Source organism: Passer domesticus, chromosome Z (assembly GCF_036417665.1).
Source record: "Passer domesticus isolate bPasDom1 chromosome Z, bPasDom1.hap1, whole genome shotgun sequence".
NCBI lineage: Eukaryota > Metazoa > Chordata > Aves > Passeriformes > Passeridae > Passer > Passer domesticus.
In genome coordinates, this window is record NC_087512.1 from 68132671 (window position 1) to 68144593 (window position 11923).

At 42.7% G+C, this 11923-nt stretch overlaps 1 protein-coding gene across 1 annotated transcript in view; it reads left to right on the top strand.

Moving 5' to 3' along the window:
* PGGT1B (protein geranylgeranyltransferase type I subunit beta) overlaps window positions 1–4313 on the top strand; it is a 36779-nt gene extending 32466 nt beyond the window's left edge. Inside the window, 1 exon segment of the mRNA XM_064405759.1 lies at window positions 3–4313. Coding sequence (XP_064261829.1) covers window positions 3–46 — 44 coding nt within the window. The 3' untranslated portion in view covers window positions 47–4313.
* Window positions 4314–11923: the final 7610 nt, after the last annotated feature.

The following is an 11923-nucleotide window of genomic DNA, read 5'->3' on the forward strand; positions in this document are numbered from 1 at the left end:
CACGGACTTTAAACAGCACTCAGACGACACACACCTCTCTACATGACTGATTTAGACTTGAATTTAGTTCTGGTAGCATAACTGTAGCCCAGGGTTAAAAGCCATGTATAACCAATGTGCTCTTTTAAGTGCTGGAGTCATACAATCAGATCTGTGTTGCTGGCATCACTTTGATAGGGAGTTGCCTTCAGCAGGTTATTCTGCATTGTGAAATGGGGAATATTTTGATTATATAGAAATTTGTCACCGCAGACTGTAAATGGCTTTTCAGATGGCTTTACTTCTAAGAAATCCCTTGAGGCATTTAAACTTCATTTTAATTTTATTTTTTTAAATTTGTGCATACTGTGTCAAAATATATAATGGGGAAGTATTTTCAAAATTGTTTACATATCATACAGTATAGCACAGAACGTTAAAGTTCTTTATAATCTTACTGTTTGACATATTTTTGGGTAGAGAGTTTCTCACATTAAGTCTCAGTTAAAAATTACCTATTATCATCAACTTTCAGATTCCATAAACTTTGTTTTTCATAAACAAATTAATTAAATACAAATAAAATTATTTTATTCAATATACTGGACTTTTAAGGTTGTGTGGCCTTACTAAATGAATCTCATAATTCTTCTGAGTAGGTTTTACACAGATGCAGTGGATTGTTAGCCAGACAAAGAGTTTTCATTTGAAATAGTTTCTTCATGTGAAGTTCACTAAGAGTGTGGCATATTGATGTGCATCAATAAGAGATTTTCAGCCCAGTCTTTTGGAAGCATACCTGTATGCAAGAGTAGCATTAGAACCTGCTTCCAAAGACAAACCTTCGCAATACATTGAAGTTGTTCAAATTAGAGTAATGATGAACATTCTCAGCTTCTTTAGTGCTTTACTAGTGCCTTACTTTGTATGCTTGAAGTGCTGTTCACAGTTGGAGCAAGTAACTTTGCAGCTGGTGTGTTTGTGGCAGGGCAGTTTGTGCATTCAGTAGACACCACAACGTCTTTCTACTTGCCAGTCATTAACAGCACTTTTTTTTTCTAAAGGTTCCAAAGACAACTGAGGACTTCCTGAAACAGATTAGGTGCACCATTTGCCACTGCTGAGCCCAAAGAAACAGGATGTAGATCTTTTTGGCCAGCAAAAAGAGCTTTGGGGATAAACATGATTCCTGTTTTGCAATGCAGGGCAAGTGAGAAGGGTAGTGTAGTTTGTACCCCCTAGCACACATGTCAGAGAGGTCCAATAGGTATCTTTAGGCTACAAGAACAATCCCATTGTCCAAAGCTGTAGCAGCCTTCCTACCTGTATAGATAGGTTTTATTTCTATAACAGATTAATTTCCATGGCAGCATTGGGAGCACAACTAGTGATAGTGATCTCCTTGGAAAAGCAGAGGAGGAGCGGGGAAGGGTGTGTGTGATCTAGACATGTCCCAGTAGAAACTTGGAGGAGGAGAGACTCAGTAATTGTAAAAACTGCAAAGTCCAGAGGGGTGGAACCAAGAGAACTGTGAGGCTGGTACTGGAGTGGGAGAATGAGGTGCTTGAATAGGACTGTTGCAGAGTAAGAGAAATGAAAACTGGGAGATACTGAGGCTGGAGGCAAGAGCGAAGAATGTGGAGCAGTAATGGAACCAAACTGGTGGAAATTATTTGAGTTGCTTAGGGTAAGATTAGGGAGTGAAAGAAAGGTAGTGACTCGAGGACCATGAAGGAGTTAAGGAACGAAGATAGAGCTTGGGAATTGGTTTTGTTGCCCACCAGCCAAGGTGACCAGAAGCCCAGCCACAAATAAAAAGAGCTAGCAAGATACCTAAAAGAGAGGATCTCCCAGACAGGGGGCTCACTACAGCAGTTCCTGTGGGAATCACATTTTCCTGGATAGGCTTAATGGGATATTGGATAGCAAAGGCTGAAGTAGTTTCCCTGAGCAGAAGTCTCTAAGGTCATGGGTGTCTACCTAGATGAAAACCCATTTAAAACCAAACAACACCAATCTTGAAGTAAAAATTGATCCAAAAAGCATGGTATTTTCTTGTCTTTACATCAGATGGTGACAACAAGTTGACTTCATGGTAGGATAGCTTGTGTTTCTGGAACACAGTGTAGTTACAATGAAGATGAGATGTAATTGTAGCTATCCATCCTCACCACTGCTTCTCTGCCTTGCTGGTGAACCATATTTGAGTTTCTTAGCTTTTACTACATACCCTGGTAGAGGGAGTAGCTTTGAATTTCAGAAGAGTTGAATAAGGTGTTCTTAGTCTGTGCTGGGCAACAGTCTAAATATTTGTTCTTACTTAGCTTAGTGAAAAATTATGTATTTGATTATTGTGAGGCAAATCCATACTTGCAAAATCCTGAACTATGGTTCCTGAGTTGTCCTGTGTGTGACCACATTCTCATCTGTGAGGCTCATCGGGGTCTCTCAGCAAAAAATATGGGGGTAACAGTGAAAAATCATACTATGTGAACAAGAAAAATTCTCATGGCAAGTAATTTAACTTTTTCTGTCTCAAAAAACAGGTACCATTTCTTGCTATGTTTTCTGTAAGCTACCCTGTGTTCTTTATATGGATTTTACATTTCTTATCTCCTTGGCCCCAGTTATTCTACAACATCTTTCCAGGCTGTGTGTTGACTGTGGAGCTAGCTTTTCCTAAAGGTTGCACAAGGCATATTTGTTTCTCATTAACTCAAAGTTTGGTGAAGGCAGCAAAATACCTATGCTTTCATCTCACACTGAGTATCTAATTACTTTAATTCTTTTGAAATCTTTAATCTTTTTTAGGTTGACAAAAATCAGTACTAATAACCACTTCTGCATATGTGATTTGCCATTCTGAATGTCCCAATTTATGTCAGGCAAATAGATTATGAACATTGAATGTTCCTGTGTAGCAAACATCTGGATTCTGACTGTATTGAATTGTCTCTCTGATTTTTGTGGTTTATTGTGTCTTCTGACGAGAAAAATGTTAAATGGGAAATAAGTGGACAAGAGTTTCACAGAAGTCCATAGCCTAAAATCACTTTTAAAGGGGATAAATCAAAATAGAGCTAAAACTTAAATGTGAACTGTGAAGTTTAAATGTAGCTAGAAAAAGCAAACCATGTGATCATTACCTACCTCTAATAGTTTTGTGTTAACCACAGATTTACATTGCTGAGACTGAACCTACATAAGAAATTCATGCATTGAATGGCTTTACCATGTGCTTGAGGATGTAAAATCTCTTGGCTATCAGGCTGACAAATGTGAGTGCCTCTATCCTATCTGAAACACTCCCAAACTCTATGTGTGGCCCAAGTTTCTCTTCCAGAAAAACAGCTTTAAAATGTTATGCTGAACAAAGGAAGTCAAATGTATCTTTTCCACAGGATCTGAGGTCTGGGGATTTAAACATTGTCACTAGGGCTTTCAGGCCTACTTGATTTGTACATAGCTGCTGACAGGTGTGGTAACACCATTTTGGAAGGCTGCTTCCAAGCATGTTTGTATTTATAAATTTTCATACCGAGAACTGTTTTTTCTAAATAGAACAATCATCATCACTGAAAAAAACTAGCAAGAAAATTGGGTATTGCAGAAATACCTGAAATGCATATGCTGAAGCACATATTAAGAGTACTGTGCTCTATGCTCAATTGCCCAAGGTAAAAGACAAGCTGAGAGGAGCTGAAGAAGCTGCATCAAATATGCTTTCTCCATGGATGCCAGTATAGAAATTCAATATTCTATAGAAACTTGTGTTCCCTAAAAAATACTTTTCAACTTTGTGCTGAGTGAGCCATTCAGTATGGGGTTGCCTAATATAGAAGGGAAGAAACAGTGATTTCCAAAGTCAAAGCCTTTTAAGGACTGCCCACGTCCTGGCATTTTGGAGAAACTTGCTATCAGTGTCCCTGTGGAGGTCAAAGAGATGTCAGGACATGTGTAAGAAGCAGAGAGACCCTAAGTAAGAAGATGCTATTGTTGCAACTAAATATGAGACATCTCCAAAATTCATCAGTTGAATGAGATTATTGGTCTGTTTACCTTGATATTAAATACTGTGGTGATTCTGAAAAACTCTTTTTTTGCTGTTGCAAGAAAAGACCACTTAACAGGCTTTCCTCACTGCATATGACACTGGGTGAAAAAGTAGTCTCAACATCTTTATACTAAATGGTTATTAAATTACTCCACTGAGTGGTTACAATTTGTTGTAGATTTACACTTTCTGTTCACCATTTTTAAGCTTATGTGTTCCTGGTCTCTATTTGCCTGATTAGTTTCTGAGTTTAATAAAAATCAATGAACTGTTGAGAAAATGAGGGAAAACTGTAATTTCTTTTTAACTGTAGCTCTTGTCATGTGATTTTCTCCCAAGTTACATGTTCTGGGTGAGGGCCTGTCTTCTGAATGACACAGAGCATGACAGCCTCCAAAGCCTTCTTCAAGCTGAACCCATCAAAGGCAGCAAACCTTGACACTAGTGCTTTATTTTTGAGGCACTGGAAAAGTGCCTTGTTGGATAACTACATTGTGAGAGCATAGAGTCATAGAATGGTTTGGGTTGGAAGGGACCTTAGAAATCATCTCTTCCAACACCCCTGTGAAGGTCAGGGAAACCTCCCACCAGATCAGGTTGCTCAAAGCAAACCCAACCTGGATTTGAACACTTCCAGGGATGGGGCATCCAGAGCTTCTGTGGATAAACCTTTTCCCAGTGCCTCACCACCCTCACAGTGAAGATTTGTTCCTAATACCTCCATTCTCAGTTTTAATCCATTTCCCCTTGTCCTGTCACTACATGCCCTTGTAAAAAGGACCTCTCCAACTTTATTCAGGTACTGGAAGGTGCTGAGGTGCTGAAGGTCTTTCCACAGCCTTCCACTTCCCAGGTCAAACATCCTCCCTCTCAGACTGTCTTCACAGGAGGGATGTTCCAGCCCTCTGACCATCTTCGTGGCCTCCTCTGGATGCACTCCAAAAGGTCCATGTTCTTCTTATGTTGAGGATCCCGGAGATGGATATAGCACTCCAAATAGGATCTCACCAGAGCAGAGCAGAGGGGCAGAATCCCCTCCCTCACCCTGCTCCCCACGCTGCTTTGGATGCAGCCCAGGGCACGTTTGGCTTTCTGGGCTGTGAGTGCCCATGGCTGGGTCTTGTCCAGCCTCTCACCCACCAGCACCCCCAAGTCCTTCTCAGACAGCTGCTCTCCATGTATTTGTTGCCCAGCCTGTCTGCAGGACCTTGCACTTGCGTTTGGCTGTACCAACCTCCATGAGGTTCACACAAGCCCCCTTCTCAAGCCTGTCCAGGTCCCTCTGGATGCTCTTCCTTCTGGTGTGTGGATTGCACCAAGCAGCTCAGAGTCATTGGCACACTTGCTGAGGGTGCACTCAGTCCCACTGTCCCTGCTGCCCTCAGGGATATGGAACAGTGCCAGTCCCAACACCAGGCCCTGCAAAAGGCCCCTCATCACTGGTCTCTGCATGGTGTTGACCACAACTCTTTTGAGTGAGACTGTACAGCCTATTCCTTATTCATTGAGTGGTTCACCCTCTCCAGTTTAGAGCAAGGATGTCATGTGGTACAGTGTCAAAGGCTTTACATGAGTCCACAAATTTGATGTCAGTTGTCCTTTCCACATCCCTCAGTGTAAGCCCATTTTAGAAGGCCACCAAAATTGTCAGGCAGTATTTGCCCTTAGTGAAGCCATGCTGGCTGTCACAAATCACCTACTTGTTTTCCATATGCCTTACCATGATTTCTGGAAGGATTTGCTCCATGATCTTGCCTTCTACTAAGGTGAGACTGGCATCCTTTAAAATGTTTATCTGCAGATACAGGTTCTGTACTTGGGAATGGGACTGGACAGGCTGCTATCACTGGAGAACAAGTAGGATTCTGAGGAAGAATATAGTCTTGACTTGCAGTAAAAAGAGAAATTCATTGAGGAAGAGAAAGTCTGTGTGAAAACAATCTAATCTGCCTGCTGTCACTTTGAGAATTAAAAACATTGAGGAAAGAGCTTTCAACTTGCCATACAAGTTGTTTATATTAAATTCACAAATGCAAGGAGGGAGATATGAATGTAGCAGCTGAGTTTTGACAATTTTAGCCTGCTTGTGAAAGTGGCTTCCATGTTAACTCCTAACAGTGATGATAACCAATCTCTAGTACGAGGACCAGGAGCTACTGTGTTGTGTTGAGTCTGGCTGAGTTCAGTTTCCCTTAGCAGCCCTCACAGTGCTGTGCTGTGCACAGGCAGCTGGAAAGGTGCTGCTAACACAGTGGTGCTTTGGTTGCTGCTGGGCAGTGCTGGCACAGCGTCAGCCAGTCTTCCCAGCATTCTTGCCTGCTCCATCAGTAGGCTGGGGCTGGGCACAGTTCTGGGAGAAGACACAACCAGGCCAGCTGATCCAAACTGACACACGGGATATTTCGTAGCATATGACATCAGCTCAGATATAAAAGCTAAGGAAAGGAGGAGGAAGTGGGACGTTTTTTATTTACAGTGTTTGCCTTCTGGAGCAACCACTCCAGGTGCTGAAGCCTTGTTCCTCAGAAGTGGCGGAACATTGCGCACCAGCAAAGGGAAGTAGAGAATAAACCTATTTTTTTCTCTGTCTATGTATGTGCAAACTTTCACTTTTGCTTTAGTAAACTGCCTTATCTGAACCTGTGAGTCCTTTTCAATCTTATTTTCTCTCTCCTGTCCAGCTGGGAAGGAGAGTGATAGAGCAGTTTGTAGACATCTGGTGCCCAGCCCAGGTCAGCCCACCACACCTGTGCACCACTGAAGCAACCACTTTGGATGCTCAATCTGGGAGAGCATGGAGGCTTTCATGAGGCTATTTCTGCAAGATCCAGCCTGGGCTTCCATCCAGAACTCTCCCTGTGTTCCCTTTGCTCCAGAGATAAAGGGTCTGCCTCACCCAGGGAGGGAGGATCCCACCTTATCCTTTTATGTGAAATCTGCAAAGCAAAAATTTGAAGTGAAAATGAGTCAAGATTTTCTGTGGTTTATCACCCTTCATTAATGCTTTTGGGATAGGTGCTTATGCTGCCTAGAAAGCTAAATATGCAAGACTGCTGTTGAAATTGCATGCTGCCTTTGTTTAATTTAAATGTTTCCCTAAGCACAGAGCTATATTTATTTGCTGTTGTGCTGTTCAGAAGTCTTTGTTTAACAACCTTCTTTAAATTGCAGCCAAGCCTTACTAAAATAAGTTCACTTGACCAAATTGAATTTTCATCTTTGTCTCAACATCCATTCTGCTTATTTTACCATTAGAACTTCCTTTGAATTCAGACTCTACAATGGGGAAAGGGATCCTCTATGTAAACCTGTTGCCTGGGGAGCTTTTGTCAGGGCTTCTCTTTCACAGCAGGTTAGACTAAGAACTGTTGGGCATAGTGTAGGGACAGTTTATCCTGCCTTGGGCACTTGGGTGGACTATTTCTTACTGTTCTTTAGATTTTTTATTTTTTAACCATCCCAAACCCCCAACCTGTGGATTCTTATACCAAGGCGAGTTTTGCTCTGGTGGGACAGTTTATTGTGGAGCCAGTCTGTGAGGTACATAGATGGGAAGGCAGGACCAGGGGAAGGTTTCTATAAACAGCACAAAAATACTTCATAAGGAAATCAGAAATCCTGGATAGATTGGGCATACATGCACTCTGGTCTGTACATTTGTACTTTACAGATCAGCTGTCCTCGGGAGGTACTTGCTGTCCAGCATCTTTCCAAAATATCCTCTGAAATATGCAGTTCTCTGGTGAGGTCAAGGACAGAAGTCTGCTCAAGAGAAGTCCTGATGAGGCTTTCCAACACAGGCACAGAGCTCTTCTGTATTTCTGTATACAGCTCTATATATAACTCCCTGTATGTGGCCAGAATGAGTCCTGCAGGGCGGTGATAACTTGCCCTCTGACTTCCCAGTTGCTATAGATAGCTTCCTGTGCACACCATGCAAACTGCTACTACCACCAATTTTTTTTCTGATGGCTCCATGCCTTGACATCTGTTTTCAGTGTAAAAAAAACTCCAGCCTCCAACAACCTCATTCTACAGAATGAGGAGCTGCTGGTACGAATGAGGACTGTGATGGTGGGCATTTGCAGAAAAGGTGTTAACTGCATTAACAAGGTGAGCTTCCCTGGCCGTAAGACAAGTCCTGTCTCCTTCCTTTCTGCCAGCTCTGGTTTATCCTAGTTTTTATTAAACACAGGAATGAGGGAACAGCAGAGGCACATATTTACTCTGCCCAGGATGCACACTCCTCCCTGCTGAGGGGCGTTGCCAGCTCAGAGCACAAGTTGAGAATGGCAGGTATCAGTGGGAAAGCTGTTCCCCAGCCCTGTGACAGCTTCTGAGCTCAGTGGCCACCTGAGCCAGACCTGGCCAGGCATCCCAGCCTGAGCTCTGCCCCATGGGCCCCATGCAGAGCAGCAGGAATGCTCCTGGCACTCTTCTCCTTCTGCCACTGGATGGTCCTAACATTGCATTTCCCTTGCTCTCTACCTGCAACCTCTTGGGACTGTTGCTTTCTCATCTCCTGTGACTCCAAGTCATGGTCCATAAGCCACAGAAAAGGCAGACGTCACAGCTCCCTGCATAAAGCAAACACAAGCACACTGGTTTTGGCTGCAGCAGAAACCTGAGCAAACACGCAGGCATTTGAGATGTTACGCAGCGTCTGTTCCCCAGGGAGGGCAGTTTTTTAAACCAAAGGCTCCACTGACTGTGGAGAGCAACAGTTCCCACAGTTTCCCTTCTATAAAAGGAAATTAAATTCTGCAGCAGCTGTTGATAAGATAGCCAGTCTGGACTCGACTCCCCTCCCATCCCCTTACTGGCTGCCCAGCCTACTCCAGCTACCCACAAGCCACTTGTCCTGTCAGAAGAAATTGAGCTTTCTGGTGCTTTTTGATGCTATCTGGATTTGGGGTCAACAGGAATGTAAAGCAAGGTGTTTTTTTTGTTTTTTTTTTTTTTAATAAGTGAACGCTCTGATCTCAGTCACTTCAGTGAAGTTTTTGTGCTCTGGAAACACTGGCAAATGAAGATTCAGATTAGAATGAAGAAATGAAAGATTTAGATGTGCCTTGTTTTATGGGTTCAGACACCTCTAACCTAAACACTTCTGCTTGCCTCCTGCTGTCACTCAGGAACAGATTATTCTTGTTTGCTTTAAACTAATGGTAAAAAAAAAAATTAAACTGGCTAAAATGTTGCATTTTGCCAACATCTTACACACCTCAGTTCAACATAAATGCAGCACAATTGTAATAAATAATACAATATTCCAAAGTATGAGTTTGTCTGTCTTTAACCTCTTTGAAAGCCTTGCCTGACAAGTTATTTGGGGAGGGGACTGAGAGGGGTCATCCTTGGCACACTAATATGCATTTGACTTTCCTCTCCACAGCAGGGCAGAGTTTGCCTCTGTGGATTTAGTGTGTTGTGGATGAACTGGAGGGAAGTCTGTTCTGCTCAGTTAGGCTGCTGCATCAGGGAGGCCTGGTGAGAACTGCTGCACTTGTCGACGAGTCTGTAGAAGTCAAAGGAATGAAAATAAATTTGCATGGGAATCCAGGGAGATTTCATTTTCTAGAAACTCTAGAATAGTATGTAAGTACTTGTGGGCCCATGGCAGGGACTCACATCATGGAGGACTGCTTCCGCTTGTGACCTGTGAGATGAAGGTGACCAAGACCACACAGCAAGGCTGGCAACACCTCACTTTGCTCAGTGGTATCTGTGGGACAGCACCTGGAGCCAAGGTTCTCTGCTTCTGCACCCTCTGCCTGGCTCTGCACCTCATGATGCTTCGCTTGCCCTGCAGAGCAGCACACATGAGGAACCAAGCAGAGCCGTGATTTGGGGGTTTGGACCCCAAATACTGCTGGCCAGGAACAAATTTAGGCCCCACATCTTCTCCACACAACAATACCAGAGAGTAGGAGTGTCACTGTACTCCACCCTTGGCTTTTTATTAACACTAAAAGGAGTTATTCTCTTTGCAGTGATTTCAGACAAAGTCTCCCAAGTGACATTTCTGACCTTTTGCTCTGTGATGCACATCCCTTTATATACATTAGCCAACTTTGTTTGAGCCACTTGTTCTTTGACAGGTCAGCAGTGCCTTTGTCAGCCTTCAGAGGGGGAAGAGGCACAGGAGCTCCCAGCAGCGCAGTGCTGCCTGCCCAGAGGCAGCAGAGTCAGTGCTCCTGCAGGCAGCTACTCCAGCAGCGTGCCTAAATGCCGATCCCAGCTGGATACTGGTGTTAAATGGAGTTATTGGGAGTGGGGGTTCTGGAGAGCCTCAGATGCCCAGCGGGCACACAGGTAAAGGGGCAGGCTCGTTCTGGTGCTGTGTGACACCAGGAGGGTCAGCCCTCGGGCACAGCAGGGTCTGCATGTGCCTTGCTCTGTGCAAAGTCAATCTGCAGGGAGCTTAATCCACCTTTAGAGGGGATTAAAGACTTTATTAACCCATGGGTAAATGCAGGGGATGAATTTCACTGTAGCAGCACAGCATGCCATTTTGAAAAGGAAAGTTAATTCAAACCTAATCCTGGTATAGTTAAACAAAAAGAAAAGTGTAAGAGCCCAGCTGACACACTTAAACCTTGAAGGCATGAATTGGACAGCCTTGTAGAAGGGTGTAATAGTCTCCAAAGGCCAGCTGAGCCTAAAAAGCTTTCATGTCTATGCTTCATTCTTCAGAGCCTTCACAATTACAGACCTGCCCCTTTTGCAAAACACACGAAATTACCAAAACATACATGACAACATTTGCATGCAGATCTCAGCAGTGATCATCTTTCCCTTCTCTTTCTCTGATTTGCATGTCTCTGATTTCTTCATTAAACGCATTGCTTTAAATAACTGAATAGTCAGTAAATTAATAGACTCAAGCTTACTGTGTTTTTCTCAATTAATATTTGTTAAAACTCTAGATAGCCCAAATTCTCTTTGTATTGTCAAACTTGATTAACAGTAGTTGCAACAAAACATGCAATTACATGATATATTCATGGTATGCATAATTATGTACTTTATTCCTCATAAATATCTAATAACATACTCAACACATTAAGTATTAATAATGGTCTACATACTTAACCCATATTTTTTAAATGAGCTTGTTCCCAGGGGCATGTGATACTCTGCTAGCGTCACGTGGGACAGGAGGACATCATACATAAAGATAATTTTTCAAACAGTGCAGATGCAGTTTCCCCTCTGTACTTTATTTTGTGTGCTTGTGTCTCAAAAATACTGAGATGGATATTAATTGAACTTGAACAGAGATCTTTAAAGGGAGCAAGACAAAAAGCTTAGAGATAGATATCTCCAGTGTCAAAAAGGACTGAGCACAGTAGAACAAATTACTTGGCTCCAATATATCATGGATTTGGAATTCACTTTTTAATTTTATTACATTTGCCAAGGACTTACAGCCAGAAGTAAGAGAAACAGGTACAGAGAGGTACAGGCAAAGGGTGAGAATCTTTCTTCTGGCCATTAGCAACCAAGTATGTTGTGTTAGCCACTGCTTCAGTGTCTCCTGTTGTTTATTGGCCCTATTAAGTCCATTGTGTTTAATGACCTTCATGTTTTCTATTAAAGTACATGAAAATAATTAAAACCGTGTTTCAGTCTGTGGTGACAAAAATCACTAAGGAAGTTTAGAGACATTGAAAGGGTAAAAACCAAATTCTCCAGCAGGAAGTAAAGATGTGATTTTGCAGCTGCATCATGCAGAGATCTGGGGATCCCAGGCTCAGTCTGAATCCTGAGTGTTCATTAACATGGTTGTCAGGATGAAAGTGCAGGAGTTGGCCGCCTTGAAAATGACATCAGTTAAAATGAGGAAGAGATGCAGAAGCACACAGTTTTCTGACTGCTTGTCAAGAG